The sequence below is a fragment of the Lepidochelys kempii genome, chromosome 17 (genome assembly GCF_965140265.1).
Source record: "Lepidochelys kempii isolate rLepKem1 chromosome 17, rLepKem1.hap2, whole genome shotgun sequence".
NCBI classification, from domain to species: Eukaryota; Metazoa; Chordata; order Testudines; family Cheloniidae; genus Lepidochelys; species Lepidochelys kempii.
In genome coordinates, this window is record NC_133272.1 from 6,663,022 (window position 1) to 6,685,789 (window position 22,768).

General features: G+C 39.7%; 1 protein-coding gene across 1 annotated transcript in view; it reads right to left on the minus strand.

Annotated features, from left to right (window-relative positions):
* Positions 1 to 5,148: 5,148 nt before the first annotated feature.
* Positions 5,149 to 22,768, minus strand: part of PPM1D (protein phosphatase, Mg2+/Mn2+ dependent 1D) — a 37,278-nt gene continuing 19,658 nt past the window's right edge. The window contains exons 4-6 of the mRNA XM_073315483.1: positions 13,813 to 14,003; positions 13,020 to 13,262; positions 5,149 to 6,611 (exon numbers count right to left, since the gene is read on the minus strand). Coding sequence (XP_073171584.1) covers positions 6,057 to 6,611; positions 13,020 to 13,262; positions 13,813 to 14,003 — 989 coding nt within the window. The 3' untranslated portion in view covers positions 5,149 to 6,056. The remainder of the gene's footprint in view (positions 6,612 to 13,019; positions 13,263 to 13,812; positions 14,004 to 22,768) is intronic.

A 22,768-nucleotide genomic window follows, 5' to 3' on the forward strand; every position in this document is an offset into this window, starting at 1 on the left:
GTGGTGGCAGGGAAGCAGCAGCCCCTCCCCTGCGGCTGCCAGCAGTGATTGGGCCGTGGCCACCTCTGGGGGAGACAGCAAAGCTGAAGGAGCAGACAGCTAGTGTGAGTTCCCCACCTTCCTAGGGTTTGGGCTTCAGCCGTTGGGTGGGGGGTGGTAAGCTCCACCTATGGGGCTTTGAGCTCCATCCCCAGGCCCCATCCTCTGGGAAGAGAGGTTTGGGCTCCAGTCCCTGCCTATGAGGCGATTGGCTCTGGCCCCGGCCCCGAACTCACCCTCCCCAAGTACCCCTGATTCCTGCTGCCTCACTAACCACTTCCCCATCCAGGGCTTAATTGAGCCCTAGGCTTAGTACATCTGCTGTGAAAAGTGATGTTTGTTTGTTTGATATCACCTTTCACAGCAGACTTACCCGCTAGCAAGTCTTTTTTTAAAAAAAGCAACCAAAAGACACAATAAGAAAAAAAAGACAAAAACATACAAAGCACCTTGTGTGTGTTTCTATTCTGTTTAGGTCCAGTAAAGAATAGAACAACTGTACATTATTTTTATTACTGAGTCTGCAAACAAATTACAATGATTTGGACATGTATATGTGGATATTTATTTTTCCTGAAGTTAAGTATTGTAGGAAAAATTGTCAGAGAGGCCACTAGCAAGACTTGATGGCCACACTCTGACGCCACCAAAAAATTTGTTATGCGAACCCCTTATGCTGAGAAGTACAAGGTACTGCAGTCACAAAACTCTTTGAGATTGGGTGTGAGCATGCCCTTCAATTAACAATTGTCAGGATGAGTTAATCAGAAGCCCTCCACTTAAGACAAAAAGGGATTGTGAATTTGTCCAAGAGTTTGGGCTGAGTTGATGGTGGTCTTTTGTTGAGTGGTGTTTGTGTGGGTGCAGGTGGGAAGGCAGAAGAGGAAAAGCAAGCAAGCCAAGCATTAACTGGTGAGTGCAATGTGTGAAAAAGCCAGGCAGAGACTTTTAGGGTCTGTTCAGTTGGCTAAAGAGACTGGGGGCTGTAAGCTAATGAACTGTTCCTGTTATACCTGGTTTTTCCTAGACTCAGAGATGGTGTAGGGTCCTTGTAAATAAACAAGATTACATCCAAGAAAATACCATACTCCATCAATTTGTAACCAGCTAGAACATCCCCAAAGCCCCAAACTTTGACTACACAGGTCAAACAGGGGCAATGCTTCTAACAAACCTATCCTGTAGAGCAATATTAGGTACGTTTGGAGTTAGAATATACAAGGACACTTCCTTCCGAGCCTGAAGAAATGTTCAAATGTTAAGTTCCTATATCTGTTAATTGTCTCACAACAGAGAAATGCCCTTACAGGAAGAGAGCTGAAGTTTCTGGTTGAATAGGTTAGACTACACAATGGTGACTTGAATTACACACACACCCCCTAAAACCACTAGCTGATACACAGATAACTTCCTCCTTGCACATACTATAATTTTGTTTCACAATGAAAAATGTTTGAAGGCTATGACTCAACAGGCCTAATTCGATTTACTGCTGCCTCTTAAGGAGGGCTGTCAGCTGTAAATTTTATTTTTTCCTTATCCTGATTGACTAATTAACTTACGTGGAGGCAAATGACATCAAAATAGGCAAAGCTGACAAAAGGGTAAGCTCTAGCCAGTTTACAGTAGCAATCAAAATATATTTTAAAAAATGGAAGGGAATGATTGCTCTGGGGAATCTCCGTTTGCAATTGCAAAAGTTTTATTTGTACTATACTTCTTCCTTTCAAATAATTCTCTTTGCTTATTTTATTCAAAACTAAGAAAGCAGACATTAAAGTGATGACATCTGCTGCTGCAAATGGAGAAAACCCTGCAGCCCTAAACAAGTACTATGGGAAACAGGAGGGGGGGGGGTGGTCAGGGAAAAGAGGTCACACTTACCTGAGTGCATGTGCTTGATGATATAGTCAAATTTTGCTTCAACATATATAGTCAGAAAAAAGTGAACATGTGCCAGTGTATACAAAGTCTTTTTTCTTCAGTGTATTTCCATGTAACTTGTGATACAGATTCACATAATTCTTAATGTGTTACAGCTGGGTTTTCCTTGTGGCAAGAAAAAAAAAGACTGACATCTCACCAGTCTTTTACTACAAACCTGTAAAAGCTTGTAGACTGGTGAAGAGTTGTTTGAATTCCCTGGCAGATAGGCAGCTAAGTAGGATCTATTAAATGCTTTGAAATTTAGAGATGAAAAATGCAATTATTCGTTTAACTAAAAATGGTTTACTAAGCAAGAATCAAATTAAAACCAGCAGTTAATATTTTAGACTTATAATATTATAGATCAGTAAGTCAAATATAGCTACTCAATTGCTAGTTAAAAACTGCTTTTTCGTGTATGAATTTCTGTGCAACAGTAAAAATCATCATCCCTAGTAAAAACTGTTAACCATGGGTTACAATCCCATAGTATGAGAAATAATTTAAGGACCAACCTAGACCATACATTAATATTTATATCTGTAAGAGATGTTATTACATTCCTTGGATGAAAGAGAATTATACATCTTCAGAAAGCCTATGATTCCATTTGGGGTTTCTGTAGCCATAGTAACATGTAGGTAGCAGAGCTAATTTTAGCCTGTGGGTTTTATTGTTCCAGTATTAAAGAATTAGGTTCCAAAAATATAATCCTGGCCACTGATGTAATTCTAGAATACTGGCCTTTTCCTTGCGCATTTAAAAGCAAGTCACGTGTAGGAGCCTTCTGACCATAATATATCCACCTAACACAAACACATTCAGTATAAAATGCCATAGTGTATATTGGGTCCATAACCAAAGCAGTACATGGAATGTTCTGCACCATAAAACGTAAAATTAGAATAAAGATAAAGCAAGCATGATGATTAAAGAAACTAGACAACAGAAGTGACCAGCTCAGAAAAACATGCCCCCCCCCCAAAAAAAAAAAGTGGAAAAAAAGGTCAACTGATCATAAAAATACTGACCAAAGTGAAAGACTGCTCATACACAGACAAATAGGCTTTGGTGGACACCTTTAGGGAAAAACACTCTACAGACTGGGTTTCTAAACCAAGAAGTTCTTGCGCACAGCTCAACAAGACCTTGAGAGAAATAAAGGCCAACCCAATTAACTCCAAATGCCTTAGAAAGACATAGCAGGACAGAATTTTAACGCATTACCATAGAATTAATTTTTTGTAGTAATTAAAGATGGAAGGAACTTAAGTCATCAAGTCAAGTGCCCACCACTAGTACATGCTGTTTGAGTAAAGCAGGTTGATTGAACGCTGTATTTGCCTATGTCCCTTTAAAAATTCTAGATGGTACTATAGGAACAATACAGATCTTAACTGCCAACTGAAAATGCAAATACAGTAAAATTCTGTCAACTGAGGAGTTATGCATTACCAGAAATCTGGTCAGTCAATCTATGTACTACCAGTATTGTTAGTGACTCAATAAGTTTAGCCCAAAGTACCATGTTAATACTAACATGTTGAGCAGGGAGCTAGCAAAATATGTATACGAACAATGTTTTGAAAAAGACTAGTAATTACCTCATTCAGTGTTGTGAGGATTAATTTGTAGAGCACTTTGAGTTGCTCTGTCAAAAGACACTGTAGAATGTCAACAGTCTTAAACTGCATAAATATTTAAGATTAAGCATTGACCTGTTACATTTAATTGAATTTAAATAATCCAAATAAAGAGGAACTGTTTTGAAACTTTCCACAGGTCACAGAAATAAGCCTAGTTCAGTGGTTTTAACTTGTTGCATTTGCTTTTGAGGTCTCTCTGTTTCTGAAAAACTTCACATAATTTGAATAAAATGGAAGACTACATAAATCTTATATCTTCATGTCGAATTGCAGCCCACCAGGATGACATACAACACTTCATCTTGTTCTGAGTGGCTAAGATCCTTATAGATCAAGACAGAGCAATGGACTCTGAAGTCATTTGTATTGGCCACAGCAGTAGAATTAAAAATAAAGGCAACCTCATTTCGAACTCATTTTGCCATGTTTCACTCATGGACCAAACTTAATGAGCTTTTGCTTACCAAAAAAAAAAAAAAAGTTGGACATCTTCCTTCTCCCATGCAATAAATTGATAGTGGCTTTGACAGAAGATAGAGTTGCTTGTTGATGATTCCAGATCCTCTGACTGGTGTACACGAGGAAAAACATACATTCCCTTCCTCTTTTCTATTTCGTCTGGCTCAACTTAGTTTCTATAGTGTTCAGTTGAAGCACATCAAACTTACACAAATAGTGGGTATTTGCAGAAGGAGCAGCTCTTACATCAAAACCCTGCAAAATGCCACTGATTCTCCCATAAAAAACAGACTCTGGTTAGTGAAGGAGAGATGCTGGAAGATAAAGCAAAAACCCTCTGCTGAGAATGAGAATGGACATTCCTCTAGAATTTAAAAATGGAGAAATACAGTAGTAAGAGCAAAAGTGCATAAGAATCTTGATAGTTCCAGTATCCTGTTATAGAGATTGGGAGTAAGTGGGGGGCTGGGAAGGACAGTTATTGGGATACCAATGGCTTTTCAGGATATATTTGTGTTTTACTATAAACCATCCTGTATGACAACTGTTATGGACACTTTATAAAGGTATGTATGTAACTATAAATGGCATTAGATCAGTTTGTTTTTTAAACTCAACACGCACAGGATGAACAGATTGGTGTGCAGTCAAGGAAGTTTCCCCCAACACCATGCTGGCATAAACCTTTGAGGTTTCTTTATCTCCCTCTGAAGCACTGAATAGGGACTACAAAAATATGGTGGGCATATCTTTCCTGATCAAAATTTCCTGCGGAGGCAGGCAGGGGGAAGGCAAAGCATGCAGAGAAACAGTAGACTTCTCTAATCCAAGTCTATATTTCTCATTCCAAAAGTCCTCTCCATGGCACATCACACTATCTACCCCTCCTGCTTTTTAAAAATAAAGCGTAGAATTGGGAACCAGTTGATAAAAACAGGTTTTTTTTTTAAAGACCTTTTTTAAGGTTTTTTAAGGAAGGAACCAACCATTTAATATTTGCACAATTACACAAAACCACAGTGTTTAAAGAATTTGAGCATAAGACACTGTACATAGTTAAAGAACAAAGGCACCCCAAGCAAGTTTTCACTTGTTTTATTTAGGTGAACATATATATGGTCCACATACTCAATGAAAACTGTAAATCATAAAATAATTTGATGACTTACGTTGGAAAGGAATTAGCAGTACCATCGGTTAGTGAAATAACAAAAAATGCCTTTATAGGGCACATATATTAAAAGAAATACCACTACCAAATGCCTGGATAAAAATGCCATAAATTACTACAGAGGATGAGAATGGCTTTGTAGGATGGGCTGGGGTTTTCAGAAATTTAAAAAAAAAACCCACAATTTTTTTTGCTAAATACTTTGACGATTAAGGTTACAAAAAATACAACTGAGTAAGATACTGCATAGTATTTTAATTAAGATAAAGAAATTGATATTGAGCTGTGTAAAGTAACACAACATCTCTGCTTCCATTTCATTTCTGAATAGAGAAATCTAAAATTTAAGAACAAAAAATAGGTCTAGAGTATTCTCTAAAAGACACACTTTGGGTTGAACGTATAGTACTACGAAAATACATATCTTCCATTCTATTTAATAATTTACTTCAGTTAAAAAGTTGTGAAATTCTCATCACAAGAAGCTTATACAAATTCATGACTTTAGTAAATTAACAAAAAAGATTAAACATCTTCTTTTAAACAACGTTTAGCCCTGTTGTAACAATTATACAAGGGGGAAAAAAGAGACTACATCTGTATGAAGGAGTACAAATTTACACACATTTTACAGCGACTTATACCCTACACATCTACAAAATTCACAGTTATAATACAAGCAGTACAAGGCTGAGAATAAAGCTGTTCAATACCAAAAAGTTTTCTACTTTAAAAAAAGAAACAGGAAGAGTTTCAAATTTCTGCACCAACTTCAACATTCTAATCAGACCAAACTGTGCTCACACAAACACCCCTCAGCAAACGCAAACGGCTTTCCTGGTCTGGTGGAATAGTGAATTGCCAAGCTTCTTCTGTCCCCTCAGGCTTCGCCGCATGGTAAGCTTGTTTGAGTTTTTGCGCTGTGGAGTTGTGGACAGGCTTTCTGGCTGGACGCTAATGTTTCGACTCAGGCTACGTCTTGGCTTCTTCAAAGCTGGGCCAGAATTAGATTCTTCTAATGTCCGTTTAAAGTTTCCTGTAGGTGTCCTCTCTGCTTCTTGGGATTTTGTTTGGCCATTAGGAGACATCTTTAAGCTTTTTTGGTCCATGCTTGAATTTGCTGAGTTGGAAGGGGAGAGGGTAACTGACAAGCCATTGCTGTAAGATTCATGAATCCTCAAAGCTAGTGTTTTGCTACAATTCTCCTCCTGTGGGCCTGGATCCCTAGAGGATGCTACCGCCAACGGTATACTGCTTTTAGCAATCTCACTGGACAGCTCGGAATATTTATCCAAGATCACATTGCTATGCATGAGAGAAGGAACAGGCTCAGAGGAGTTCAGTCGTGGCCATAGATCCTCTTCTAGAAGCTGGGATTAAAAAAGAAGGAATTATTTATCCATAAATATCATTACTCCAATTGTGTTACCACAGACCATGGCTAAAGTATGTGGGTGAAAGATACTATACATGACAGCAGATACTAAAGCTTCTTGGAGACTGGTCTAACTCCAGATCCAGATGCAAAACACACCTGAACATTTTCACAGCGGAGTTCAGTCTCTGGATCTAAACTTGCCAGTTTCAGCCCTCCAACCTTACTCAAGTTTGTTAATTTCCATCAGTAAGTCTTTGATGACATGTCTGCCATTAGATTTTTCAGAGACCTGTCTCGCCTCAGTTAGCATACGTGTTTTCATTCTCACTGGCGTAAAGTTAATAAGTAAGTCACCGAACTATGGGACCGCCTTGCATCTTTCATTACTTTGGAATACCAACATCGAAAAGGATGTCTGCACTGAATGCCGCACACTCCAGTCTTCATCAGTATCCTCTGCAAAATGAAGGTGCCAATGCTCTCTTTCAGATGTTTTGTGAGATTGTTTCCAAAGTGCTTTGAAGATCAAAAATGTCATTGAATGGCCAAGTATTATTAGGACAAACAGCAAAAGAACAGGCTCTATCTCCTGACCTGAATTACACTTAGACTTTTTAGTTACCGCTGAACAAGGTATCAGGTGCCTGAAGCAATGCTCTGTTGCTGGAGGAGTTCTAATGGCGTACAAGGAGATGGGATAAGGGCCTCCCTGGACAATACTACACTAACCTCTGAATTTACATTTGTTGCTTCCAATCCTTCTAGGTTAGTAACACACTTATTCCTTACAACTGGGGAAGACTGAATAAAAATTAGGCTCTGGCCTTTCAAAACTCTCTTTATTCAGCAAAGTAAATTTGGCCGTTTTCTGCACAGCAAAGTTATTCTATAATTTGAAGAGAGAGAGTGTGGTATAATGCACTGGAAGCCAGGAACTTCCTAATTCTAATCCTGGCTTTGCTGCTCTCTGTGGCCTTTGGTAAATCATTTCTATCTCAATTTCACCATCAGGAAAATAGAGAAGACTTCACTATCTCACAGTAGGGCTGTATAAACTGCTATTTATGCAGTGCCCTTTACATGTAAATGTTGACACAATTATTAAAAGATTCAAATTGTGGAGAAATTGCTGTTTATTCAATAAGAGACCTTCAAAGCATTTTTTCAAGGCCACATCATTTTATGTATTACCAACGTAAGGACAATAACCTAATGACTATCTTATTCCAGAAACTGTATTATACTGCAAACTAAATGCACCTGCGGTTACTGCAGTTGAAACTGAACGCATTGAAATAATACAAAAGATCTCAAAATCTAAGTACTTTTGAAAATCAGACCTTGAGCAACCGTAGCCCAATTTGAAGTCAAAGGGGCCTGTTGTTGCTCAACACATCTGAAAAATTAGACTCTACGCTTAAAAAAACACTTCAAAAGACAGGCTGGCGTATCAAAGGGATTTTTTTTCCAGTGAGAAACCTGGACATTACTGAAAGATTATTGTATCTTTGATGATCCAATGAAAACCAAATTTAAATAGTTATTGCAAAAAACCAAAAAGGATAAATTCAAACTTTTAAAAGATGTGAATTGAACTGTTTGAGATGCTATCAATAGATCTGATGACAGACATTTATGGACAGTATTTTAGAAGTTATTCTTTCACTCAGTTCTAGTGACAACACAAAAAAACCCATGTAGTTTACACATTCGGAGGTGCTTTGTGAACTGTTGCCTAATAGACTCAATTATACTTTTGAGACTGGCTCTTTCTTAGACTTTTAATCTGGCATATCTTGCTATGCAAGATCCTCAGTGCTATGGCTCTCATCACCGATAGCCTTGCTCGATATGGATAACTGCAGTAACACAATGATTTGGGGCACTAAAATGGAAAAAATTAGGAGAGGGAGTAGAAGGGAATTTAGGGTGGAATGGGGTAATGAGAAGGGAAAAAAAAAAAAAAAAGGAACCGAGGGTATGGACCAGTCAAAATTCATTCCTGGGCAATCAGCTGCTGACAGCAATAGGAAATTGTTGAGAGTTTTTTTTAAATCTTAGGACTATTTCAAGGATGAATCAGTTACAGTTGGCACCAAAAAGATCTGACTCGGAAACAAGGGGATACTCTTATTTAATTCAGGAACTTGGCTTTGGCCTCCATTTTATTTCAGAAATAACCATACTTAGGAGACCTGAGATTGTTAAGACCCAAAGTTACAAATGCCTCTTTGGTTCTTTGAAGATAACAGACAAAGGTGTTGGTTCTTATCAATACTCTCCACACTTAAACTTTGTCTACATTATGCAACTTTTAGTGACATGGCTGTCCTGCTAAAAGGCACGCAGTGTAGCAGAGCTCTCCCGCTGACAAAAAACTTCCACCACCAACGAGCGGTAGTTTTGTCAGCAGGAGAGCGCTCCTGCCGACAAAGCCCTGTTCACACATGTGCTTTTTGTCGCAAAACTTTTGTCTTGGTGGGGGGGGGGCGGATTTAAACACCTCTGAACAACAAAAGGTTTGTCGTTCAGTTGCCAGTGTAGACAAAGCCTTAAAGGCCGAGCCATTTCCCTCCAAGACACAATCCCCAAGAGTAAAATGTAAATAAAAGGAACCATCATCAGTAACCTCTTGCCACTGGCTCACATCTAACACCCATGGCATGCACAGTTTTGATGATGGATCTCAGGTTGGGAAAAAGGCAATTACAATCCATGAAAGCATTAACTATCTGGCTAATTCAGATCAGGTACTTCCCTCTGGTTTTAGGTATTGTGATACTGATCGTCCTTCTGGTATGGTTATTAACAGGAGCAAAGACAGATGTTTTTCAGATGGGAGATAAATACTTGTAGTGTCTCTCCATACATGAAAATGCCAGATTCTTTACATAAAGGAACTCTTACTTAGAAGGGACAGAAATAAGCTCCATAAGAGTAAACAGACCTGAACTCCTAGTGTGACATCTCACTTTCTCATTGGGGAGAAGTGAATTTCAAGACAATAATATGACCACCACTAGACTCATCTCACACATGGATATTCATATCTAGGATCCTCCCCTCCCCTCCCCTCTTGTACCATGATTTCTTCCAAATAAGCTGCATCCCAGGAAGAATTTGGCCTCCCCTACTTTTACATTACCATGTAGGAGCAAGGCTCCAATTTTTAAACTCCTTAAATTATGTAATCAGTGGCTGTCTCCCTAATATTTCCCCATATACATTTCTCAGAAGAAAAATTATTTGGAAACAATTCTGTGGCTATTGTGAAAGTGCAACGTTTACTCTGATGAGAGGAATTAGTAAATACAGTCAAAAGTCAAACATTACTGGAGTTATGTATACTTCTGCAAAGGTTAGGTCATCAACACACTGGTTAAAAGCGATTGGACAGCAGATCTGAAAAAATACGTCTTAGAAAAAAGGGTTTTGTCCACTTCTTGACGTGCCAGAAATACTGGTTGTGAATCTATACAAATGACTTCCATTTGAGACTGAATATTTGAGATTTTAAATTTTGAAGGATTTAGTAAAAACCAATCCATTTCTCACTGTCTCATAATACAACAACTCAGTCAACTTTAAGTGAAGAGCAGGTAAATTTATATACCAAATGAAATACTTTATATACCTTACTGTATAAAATACTCTGTATTCCGGTAGAATTTACTGTCAAATAATGGATTTTTTTTAAAGGCCAGAGTATGATTATCACAGGGATCAGGAAGCAATTACCTGCTCCCTCATGTACAGCATTATACAACTGGGTGGATTATGTATGGTTTGGGCAGTGGGGGTTGCCTGCTTCTGGAAGATCAGGTATTAGTTATTGCAGAAGGCACAAGTCCAACTTTTACCGTTTGAACCAGCAGGAAAAATTCTGTCCCTCATGGGCTATTTTAATCCTCCCTCCAAAACGGAATTGGTTTCTTTTTAAAAGGCTGAAGCAAGGCACAATGCAGTCTTCATTTACCCACACTCTGGTTCCCATACTAGTTAATTTTAGGTTTAACGTAATTTGAATTTCATAGAAAGAAAATGAGTCAGAGGTGCCTCCTGCGCTTGAATTTTACCCAGAAGATGTATTTAGAAGCAGTTTGCTCTTTAAATGGAAAACCCTGTTGGTCAACCATTACATTAACCCGAGTGTGGAAATCTGCTCTTCTCACCATTATTGTGTCTCACTGAAATGAAAAGCTGCTCCCATGCCCATTGCAAAAAAGGTTACTTATTAGTCAAGCCAGAATAATGACCTAAAAAATATAGGGAAGCTCCTTTTTGGCTTTCACAAAAATACACAAAAAGGGACACAGATGCAGAGTCATTCCATTTATTCTAGTCTGTCTAGAGATGTTTGTTTTTCCTTAAATGTTTCAATATTATTCTGATAGGACAGTTGCCCTGTTTTCTCTCTCTCTTTTTCCACTTCCTGCTTCCACTTTTTCCTTTCCTTCCACTTTTATACCGATTCTGTGAGAATAGATGGTATTTGTTACTAAAACAGCAACCTATACTAATGCTAAAAATTATATTTGTGGTATCTGTGTAGTCATTTCAGTTTTAAAAGAAATCAAGTGGGATAGGAATGAATTATCCTAAATAAAATAAATATTTTTAAAATTATAAAATAAAACTGTAAAGCAGGGCAAGAGGAAAAAAGTGTACTTAAAATGGAACCAGCAGATTTAATGGTAACCGTTCTATGCCTGTGGCCAACTGAATTTTACCATCAGGGCCCTGCTAAGAAAAAGAGGACATACAGGCCTTGTATACATGAGGAAATTGACCAGAATGGCTACAGAATAATAAGCTATTCTGCTATAGCTCCCTGTGTGGACACACTGTTCTGGAATAAAAGAAAATTTCATCCAGAATAATTACCTCACACACAAAGTGGAGTAATCATTCTGGAATAAAGTCACTTTTATTCCAGAACAATGTGTTCTGGCCACATGGGGAGCTATTCTGGAATAGCTATAGCAATATAGCTTATTCCGCTGTACCTATTCCAGTTATTTTCCCTATATAGACAATCCCTAAAACAAAATAAAAAGTTACCTTCATCTCAGTACTAAACATCACTTTGAACTGTTAAAAGTAACAGTTTAGCACTTACCTTTGAGATGAAAGACCATTTGCCTTGATATGAGTCTAACATGTGCTGCATACTCCAAAACAGCAAGAGGACTTTAAGGGGGGGATTTGCAGTCCCTTAAAAACAGCCTAGCAGGCCCAGCAGAGAGCTGAAGGGCAGTTTGAAAATGGCCATGAAAGGAATGACACCCCTCTTCTGAAGTTTTGACCTAGAGCTTCCATTGCTTTTGGTATTGGTCTGACCATTTGGAGCACAGATTTCTACACCACACAGAATGTACTGAATTTATTTACGTGAGTGAAAAGGCGGGAAGGGATATTTAGAGTAGTTATTTGAAATGCTAGTTCTGGGACATTTTCAAATCAACATGACCCAAAGTTTACTTGACAAGGGCTGGAAATAATTCAAAAGCTGTACACAAAAAACCACTGACTGAAAAACAGGAATCATTACAATTCAGATAATCTCTCGCCACAGAAGACTTTGGGATTGCTACCCTTTTCAGTGGATTTGGGGTTCCTCCCATGCATTCTCCTGCTGCTACTGAATGGAAAAAAACCCACTTGCTGTTTTATTAGCTTTCTGTCTCTATATCAACCAAATGTTAAGTACTCTCATCCTAATCTTTGATTTTCAATTTTACTTTACCTAAAGGATGGCTATTCAAAGACATTAGAGAACAAACATCCACTCACAATTATATCCTAGTCTTTAACAACAAAATGGTAAAGACCTTCCAAAAACCTCCCTTCTATGTTAATGGACAAGGGTCTAATTCAAAGGAAGATCCCTGTAAAAATAAGGCTGTCTCTTTTAATGAAGAGAATTTGAATTGACAGATAGATGCAGATATGCTCTCCCAACCTGAAAATAAAAGTGCTCTTAAAACAACTAATCATTTCTCGGTTTATGTAGCGTAGGGAAATGCAACTACTCATTAGGAAAGATGCTGTACATATCATTTAAATACTGACCTTTTTAAAACAAAAATACACCAACCACCACCATTCTATCATTATAGATTTCAGTTGTTAGCATTCGACTGGTAATTCAAAAAGTGTCAAGATTTTAAGATTACGCAGAGACTTTGAATGTCCCCAAGTCCAGAGCTCATACTTTTACACTCTTGATTTATATTCCCAGGACTAAACAACTGAAGAACATATGCTAAAAGGAGAAGTGTGTAATCTTTCTGAGTCACATAAGAAGGCTGCCTCTCTCTAGTGAGAAGAAGCAGGAGGTGGATGAGGAATTAGCTATAAATTTTGTGGGTTTCATTCTTAAAATTCTAAATAATTTTACCTTGACAGGAGGGGTACAGCAGCGGGATGGTGTCATCATGCACATATCAGGACTGCTGTAGCAAGGGCCTTCTGCCAAGTTGAGATACAATTCCTCTTCATTTTCCCAGTTGCTCGGATCGTCCAGCACCGGCGCAATGCAGATTACAATAGCACTAGTATTATCTGCACGAAGCGTGCGCTGCCTCCACCGACCTAGTGCTCTGTTCACCAGCATTTTGGCACAAGACTGTCTGTGTTCTCCCTTAATGTTTAAAGGAAAAACAGAGAAAACCCATCACCATTATACTGTGATCGTAAAGTGAAGAAATTATATGGCACAGTTTGCAATTCTCTACCTCTACCTCATGGTCGTAAAGCATCAGAATTCAGACAAACCTGCATCTAGCAAACAGACAGACAGAATGGCAGTCAAGAACTGTTTGAATAAATTAGTGTGCAAACACCAGTTACAGTGAAACTTTGTTCATAATGACGTCACATGGAGGAAACTCATTTTACTAATTTTTTTTTAAAAGGTAACTGAAGTGGTTATACATTTGTACCTACTCATTGTGACCTGTCCGTGACTTTTACTAAAAATACCCATGACTAAAACATAAGCTTTATCACAATAAGTTTACCATCACTGTAATAGCTCCATGTATGTTGTAACAGTATTATTAAGTAATAACACTCGATGTCACAACTGCATATACTTTTAAAGCGTACGGCAATAGAGTAACACAGCAAAAAAGTGAGTTAATAGCTATCATGTGATCTTAAAGTAGTTGACAACATAAACATGCCCTCACCATAAAATACTGTTTCTCCTCATGATCCTGGCACATAGAAATAGCATCTTGAGGTGGGATCATGTTCCACAGTCCATCACTGCCTAGGATAATGTATTTGTGCTTCTGGGGATCAAGCGTATATACACTAGTGTCTGGTTCAGGAGACACAACAAATTCACCACTGTAGAAATCGTAACTCCACAGATCACCTGGGGAGGAGGAAAACACGAAAATGTTTAATAAAAGTCAGTCAAGGGTCATCATTGTCCCCTTATTATAGCAGTCTTCAACACCAACCTTCAGTGAAATGCCTGTAAAGTCTATCAATGCAACTCCCTTAGTGAGACACTCTACTTATGAGGTTTTGTTGTTGGTTTTTTAATTGCTCGTTTCTGGCCATCCACTCTTTCAATAGTATGTTCTGATTGGTTTATTTTTTACTTCATTTTAAAAACATGTTTACAAGAGGTTCTCTACTCCCTGTTGACGTTTGTTAGGGTCCTTTCAGGAAGGGAAAAACTGACTCAATACAGAGGAAACAATGAAACTGACTACACTCTAATATGTCAAATACGCTAAGTAAAACTGTTGCAAGAAAGAGAAGTGCTTTTTCCCCATTAATTTCTTTCAGTTATAGTGATTTTAGATGTTACTTGTAAAACCAGTAAAATTTTCAGACAAAAATGTGGTTTTCCAAATTGGTCCCTTTAAATCAAGGAGCGCCATCATTCTGTTATGCTAACACTTTCTTGCCTTCTCCTTCCAGGCCTGACAGCATAGTTTCTACAAGGCTAACCTCTACATCTCTTCTCTTGGACATTACCTGCCCTATATGTAGCATCCTATAATTGTAGAAATAGAATGAAAAGTAATTTTCTTATAGAAAGTATCTTCCACTTGATTCTAGTAAATAACTCCTTACAAAGGCAACTGAAGGTATGAAATTAACAATGAATCCAATAGAATATTTACTACCATTTTCCAGACCCTGGCAGGTCTCTTCCCGTATGCAACACGTGCTTTAAAGTAGAAATTCATTCAATATCAGAGGGGGAAAGCATTTAGAATCGAAAGAACTTCATTTTAAAAGCAAGTTTTTCAGCTTGAGACTTCAAAAAGTGTAACTGTTTGTGTCCTTTTAACAGTTCTTTTTGACATCTTCTTTCCCCACTCCACCATGCCCCTTTAAAATAATAAAAATAAATTCTTTGTCTCCCTGCTTCCTGGAGTAGGAACTTTTCCTTTAGCTCCATTCGGCACTATCAACCAGTACAAAAGGTTTTTCAGAAGAACAAGGAATACTTCAAATCAATTACTCCACTTCACTATAGCGAACATCAATGGGCCATCCTCCTTAAAGAGCCAATTCACCTTCACAGCAGCAGCAGCAGATAACATACACATGCTTCTACTAAATGCTAATTAAAAGCCTTGCCTACTTGAATAGAGGCACTCTCTCCATCAGCAGACTAGCACAACAAAGCTCACTGGCTGGGAACAAGATGAAAATAAATACTGTCGCAGTCAAGCTGAGCTCCAGCGCACCAATTATTGTGCATGTAATTGCCTCTAAAAGTCTCTATAGAGCACGAGCTTTTGTTCAAATCTTGCCTGCCATTGCCACAACAGATACAATCTTAACTCCTCATTTATTTTATAATCTTTTTATAGCTATTTTAGGATCTGTTCCTGCCTCCTATTAAAGTCTTGCCATGGAAGTCAATGGCAGCATGAGACAAACATGGGAACAGTTCTTTTGCTTGATTGTTTTAACTGATCCTTGACAGATCACTATTGTTTTTGTCAGTATTGCTTCTTTACCTCTTCGAACTAAGCAAGCACAGTTATAAACAATTTTGTAAGGTGCTTAGCCACTACAGTGGCCTTGCATCCATGTATTTAAGTTTACACAAATAAACTTCAGAGTAAGAGCCGTGTTAGCCTGTATTTGCAAAAAGAAAAGGAGTGCTTGTGGCACCTTAGTAAATTGGTTAGTCTCTAAGGTGCCACAAGTACTCCTTTTCTTTTTACAAATAAACTTGGACATATTATTTCACAGATTTAAACAAAAGATATCCAATGTTCATATGTTGTCTACAGAGAAGGTAGCACTTCCATAACATCTAGACCAACTTTGAATGACCATCTTCTATATCTGAGAGGCAAGAGTACAGCTGAAGATGGAAAGGAGTGGATCTGTTTAAACATACACATTCCAGTCGAAAGGAACATCCTATACATAGAAATATGTGGAGTGTCATAGACATACAGCAATTTACATTTCTACATTAAAAATGTTGTTGCAGAAATTCAGCTATGTGGTCCCCAACTCCAAGTCAGTTACTTTGGATTCCCAGCCTTGTGATGAGGCCCCCTTTCCTTCTCTTTTACCCACTGTGTCAGGACAGCTATCCACCAGACAGAGGGTGACTACCCACCGCAGTGTTTAAAGATATATTAGACAGTGCAATCCAATCAAGGTGTGTTTGGGTTTGGCCAAAGAATGCTCATCATACCCATTTACCATCACATTTCTAGTTGTGATTATTCCAGTTGTGTCGAGTTGCACCTGTGAATTAATGGCAGTAAACATGTTTTCGAAGTAGGAGACACAAAATACAAAGCCAGGTGTGTAGCAGATTTAACTCTCCATAAATAAACAAGGTGCATAATATTTACAGGGATTCAGACAGCTTAAATTTGTTGCAGAGCTACATTATCCTCCCTTTTACAATATATTACAGGCCAGAGGCAAAGAATGGAGAAGTAAAGCAGCACAAACTGCAAGCTTGCTGGAAGTGTAAAAAAAAACCACAAAGATTTCTAAGTGGGTTTGAAGAAATATTCCTTATAGGACTTCTACCCTATGGGTGCTATAAGTAAGGCTGTGTTTTAGTCACAGGTATTTTTAGTAAAAGTCGTGGACAGGTCACGGGCAGTAAACAAAAATTCACAGCCCGTGACCTGTCCATGACTTTTACTATATACCCCTAACTAAAACTTGGGCAGGGGGGCCACTGGTGCTGGGCGGAGGTGGCCCGGGATTCCCGCCAGTGCTGGGGGGGAGGCAGGTAGCAGCGTGCCGCCCAGGACCCCCGCTGGTGCTGGGGGAGAGGGTTGGTGGGGCTGGCAGACTCCCTGCCTGGCTCCTCCTGGCATGTTCCTGAAGTTCCTAGAGGAAGGGGCAGCCAGGGGGGCTCCGCGTGCTGCTCCTGCCACAAGCACTGGTTCTGCAGCTCCCATTGGCCGGGAACCGCAGTCAATGGGAGCTGCAGAGGTGACACTTGCAGGCACAGACAGCGCACAGAGCCCCCTGGCCCCTCTGCCTAAGAGCTGCAGAGACATGCCAGTTGGAGCTGGGGAGCTCTCCCCCCCCCCGAGGTAAGTGCCACCCCACACCCCTACATCCTGCCCCAGCCCTGAGCCCCCTCCCACACCCAAACTGCTGCTGGCCCAGGGGCAGCTCGTCTCGGGCAGCCCCTGAGCCAGCTGCACCAGCTGCCAAAGTCACAGAAAGTCATGAAATCCATGATCTCCGTGACAGACATGCAGCCTTAGCTATAAGCAACCTATCCTGCCACTGGTAAGGGATCTGAAGACCTGACAGCTGCTAAATACTGAACTCTCACTGTGAATCAACAAAAGCACATGGCCTTCACAGGGTACAACAGAATAGTGCCATTGTCCTGAAGCTCATTTTTGTGCGTGTGGCATGTAACACAGCAGCATGTTGGAGCTTTGCTTCTTAACAAACAGGAGTCTCCCTTTCTACATTCACAAGCAAGTTTCTGGACAGCATGTCATAAGAGCATGAGACAGAGGAAGGGGACAGTGAAAGCAGTGTGGTCTAAAAACTAGAGTAGTGGACTGGGTGTCAAGACTTGTGGGTTCTGTTTTCCAATCTATCTCTGACTTATTCTGTGACCTTGGAAATGTCACTTATCCCAACTTTACAGATGGGGAAACTGAGGGGATATTTCCCTATCTCCGAGATGTTATCATTAAATGTTTGTAAAGCACTTTGAGCTCCTCATATAGAGGGGGACACAACAGAAAGGCAATGCTTTTTTTTTTTTTTTTTTTTTAAATAGTGTCAATAATGCACCTTCACAATGTACATGTGCATTTCCTGTAGGTGTTTTTGTAGTTGCTATTTTACTTACATTCAAGAAGAGGGGCATCTTTAGAAGTGATGCTGAAGAATTACCATGAAGCAACAATCTAAGAATTTCTTTGCTCTGAGTGGTTTGTGTTTCAGCTTTGGTTATTTAATTATATAAGCGAGGTTCAGTGGTTGCATTGTGTACTTACCAATGGGTAATGTGGATTTTTTTTATTTCATTGTGCATGTGCAGAGAGCATACCACATTAATTACCTTCACATTCATTACCTTATGCGCTACTGGGGAATAATTTTAAGACAAACTTTCTTTTTCTTACAGCTGACGGCAAAAGCAAAAAAGAAGGATTAATACTAATGGAGAGGAGGAGCAGCAGCAGGAGAGGCCCTCACTTTAATGACTTGGTTGTCCAATGAAAATGAGTGTGCATATCTGCCCATCCTAATGGATAGAGAGGCTTTTCAGTTTTCCGGAGTTTAATATGCATGTTTCATTCTGATTATTAGAAACCTGTAAGGGGGGGAAAGCCTGGGACTTAAGGCAAAGAAAACATTAGGACAGGTTAACAGTACTCTAGAGCAGCGGTTCTCAAACTGTGGGTCAGGACCCCCAAGGGCTGGCGTTACACGTTCTGGGGTCCGGGGCTGAAGCCGAAGCCCGAGCCCCAGTGCCTGGGGCTGAAGCTGAAGCCCAAAAGCTTCAGCCTTGGGTGATGGTGCTCAGGTTCCAGGCCCCCACCTGGGGCTGATGCCCTTGAACTTTGGCTTCTTCCCCTCTCCCTGGGTGGTGGGGCTCCGGCGGGCTCAGGCTTCAGTCCCCCCTTGTGGGGTCATGTAGTAATTTTTGTTCTCGAAGGGGGGTCATGGTGCAATGAAGTTTAAGAACCCCTGCTCTAGAGGATCTAAAGCAAAAAACTTGCTCAAGGTAGCCTTTTCTCACAAAAACTTCCTTTTAACAGCTGTACCACTTATATGATTGCCAAAGCATGATCCACAGTCACATAAAATGCTTCAGTTCAAAACAAGAGAATAACTGTGTAAGTTAATTTGATTTTCTCTTCCCTTTAGAAGCACACAGATTTCTATGTAGGAGCTTTGTCTCTTATCAATTCTTCTCTTTTATTCCTTGTGCCTGTTCAAGATTTAATCTCCTCATTATGCACAAACAGAATGGTCATTATGCTCACCATATACCACATAAGATATTCTTTGATACAGAGAAGATGTTTTATACTTAAAGTTAAAACGGACAGTCGTAAGTTACACACCCCGATACTACACCGATTATCTTCGTTTCAGTGCACGTGAGTGCTTGCATGTCACACCCACATGCCCAACTCCACCTGCTGCCCTTTCTGAAAAACAGCAGAGTAACAACAAACAATAAATGATCCTGCTTTCAAAACAACTGATCTGGTCTCCTGAGCATCACATCACCAGTGTCTTGTATCAAGAGCTAAATGACTCCCAAAAATGGAATAAGCAGACAGCTCAGAAGTGCTACATCAAGACCCATAATCCAGAAGACAAGACAGTACACGGGGTTCATCACTTGATAACATCCCTCCTAGACAACTCATTGTGGATCCAATCGTGCGTGGTGCTGAGCACTCTCAGCTTCTGTTGGCTTCAGTGGGAGCTAAAGGTGCTCAGCATCCTGTAAGCCCTACTGTGAAGGGGTGAAAGTTTTTAATTCAGAGGGCTACGTCCAAGTTGAAATTGAAGGTGGAGGAGAGAATTTGGCATTGCCAGTTGGAATGAAGCAAGCCCCATTGTGGCAATTACTATGTGTATTACAGCAGCATCTAGAGGCCCAATTGACAGCGATCCATTGTGCTAAGCATTGTATAAAACACACAGTACGAAGAACTCACAATATAAAGTGACAAAAGACGTATGACATTTGTCGTTCCCAATTTACAGACAGGGAACTGAGGTGCAAATAAATTAAGGGACTTGCCAAGGAGACACAGGAAGCCTGTGAGAGCACACCAGAAACTGAACTCAGATCACCTCAGTCCAATCCAGTTTCTTAATCATAATAAGCCCATCCTTCCTAGCTACTACACAAAACTCTCCAATACCATCAGTCTTTCCTATAGCAAGATTGGATACCTCTAGCTAAAACAGAAGTTGTGTGCAGAAATCACTTGGTGAAATTCTATGGGCCATGTTATGTAGAATGATTCCGGCGGTCCTCTTCTGGCCTTTAAATCGATGCATCTATCGCTAACCAAAAGCTATGAAGGGCTAATCACTTGCTTGTCTAGATAAATCAAGAGAAGAAAAACTAATCTAGTAGTAGCAACAGCAGGTGGAAAGTTGGTCTAGAAAAGTTCCAAAGCTCATCGAACTGGAGTGGATAGACTGGTCTCCAAGTGGTGTTTTGCTAAGCATGTATATTTTGCCAAAAGGAATTCTTTATCACAGACGGTTTGAAACCATTTTCCCTAACATTATTCCTCTGAAGGTGGCCACTCAAATTCACTATGGGAGTACAGTTGAAGTATGTTAACCTTGAAATGCAATACTATTAAATGCATCCTAGCTGTGAAGCCTTCTAGCTGAAAACCTTCATAGAATAAGCAAGAACTGCATACAAAATTACAAGCGAGTCGAGCAGCATTACCCTGTCATAAGTGACTCTGACTTAATGGATAGGCCAAATGGAGCTTTGGATACGACTAGCTGAGAAAGGAGGAAAAACCATCTGCATTTTGGTCCTCTGCCCTGGGGAAAACCCCATAAAAGTATATTCCAGACCCAGCTACACTTTCCTTAGACTAGGGAGGAGAAAGCAGTCCTCACAAATGGTGTGGAAGGCAGCCAAATGCATTCATACGAAGTCTAAGTTTGGTGTGAGAGAGGAATAAGTCCCAGGATAGAAAAATGGATATTTTGGCTTCTTTTGTATGGACTGCCTGCCTAATTACTATAATTTGGACCATAACACCACACAACAAGAATTTTAAAAATATTCACATATTTACACAGCACCTTTTTGCAATCCAGCCCTGTTTTAATCAGGACAGCAAATAACATCAAACTGAGCAGCACATCAATACTATTAATGGAGTAGACTGGGGGACCTATCATCCACCTCCTTCCCCACCCTCAAAAGAGTCCTTCCACCACATCCACCAGCTTGTTCACTAATCAGGCCGGCAAATAAATCTTGTTCTCTTGAACGATCTGCAGCACATCATAGAGAGTCATACAGTTCACCTCAGCTATGACAAAACCTTACAAATCCTTGCACCCTGGGCCAGTAGAGACCAGGCATATCACTGGGGTGAGGCAGTAAGGTTTTTTTTTAAAATGGTGTAGCGCAGGAGTGCTCAATCGACAGCCCGTGAACCGTACATGGCCCACCAGAACATTTCATTCGGCCCATGGCCTGCTTCAATACAATATACTAACAGCCAATTCATTAGCATTTTGTCAGCATGGTTACAGCATTTTAGCTTACACAAGTGTGTAAACAGACAATACGGTACATATAAACAACCTATCTAAATACATACCAAACAAGCAGAACTTAAAATATAAGTCAATACAGGTGACTTTAAAGCTTATTAAAATATGTAGAATCTGTCTGGCCCGCACAAGGTGGTGCTTCGGTTTATGTGGCCCTCCTGTGTAATAAGGTTGGGCACCCCTGGTGTAGCGTATGACAGAGCGTAAGCCCATGCTTCTTAGAGTTGCTGCACCGGCAGAACACGAATGTCAACTGTGTATTTTCCACTGGCCAGCGGGATCTTGCAGCATCTACCATAGTGCTGGTGAAGTGGCATAAAACTAGGGAAAATAGCAAGCTTTATATAGAGAAATCTATGCTCCAATATTAGAAAGAAGGATGGCAGATAAGATACAATTATGCAGAGGTAAAATGCACAATTCTCCCTAAATAATGAGTGCTTTACAAACATTAATTCAGCAGCTTAGTAAAGTAGGCAGGTGCCTCCTTTTACAGATCGGGAAATTGAGGAAGCAAGGCAATAGGACTTTCCCACAGCCATGCTAGCAGCAGAGCCAGTATCAGAAATTAGGAGTTGCAGGCTCCCAGTCTCCATTCACAAGACCACACTCTATTTTTGTTCTTAATTAAAAACATGTGCTGCCACATGCTAAACAATTTGTTACAAATCCTGTCACTCCGGAGTCTTATGACGAGGGATTTTTTGTGTTTTGGGGAAAGGTGACCACTCCTATCTCTTCCAGCAGATCAAATCATCTGACACTGGAATAAACACTCTAGAGCAAGTTTCCAGGACAGAGGCTGAGCTGGTATGCATGTCTATACAACAAGCACAGTGCTGGTGCTTAGACTACATGAACATAAGATGATTTCAGGCACACTTCACAAAAGACATTCCCTCTCTACTGAGTAAACATTTAGCCTAAAATACCAACTCTTTTTATGCACTGTGTGATGTATGCGCCTAAATCAGCTTATTTTTGAAAGTATTAAGCAGTGTATTCCCTCTTACCTGGTTTGTTCTATTTTTGGATCACATTTTAGAATCTGCTTGCATCCAAACTGTAGCCAGGAAAGTAGTTTTTTTTTTTTTTTAAAAAAAAACCTGTTAGTTTATAATGTACTCAGACTTCAGTCCAGTCCCCCATCCCTCTCAAAGCAAAACTTTGTTACAAAAGAATTGCTCAAATCAAACCTTTTCCTTACATTTCTGTAATATGCTTTTGTATTTAAAAATCAACTTTTAATTTTGAGGGGGGAGAGTCTACTTTAACAAGTCACAATGAAAAGCAAAAGACAACCCCAATTTCATTTATCCCACAATAACCTTTTAATTAAACTTATATCTAATAGATTTTTGGCCTATCAATGCAAGC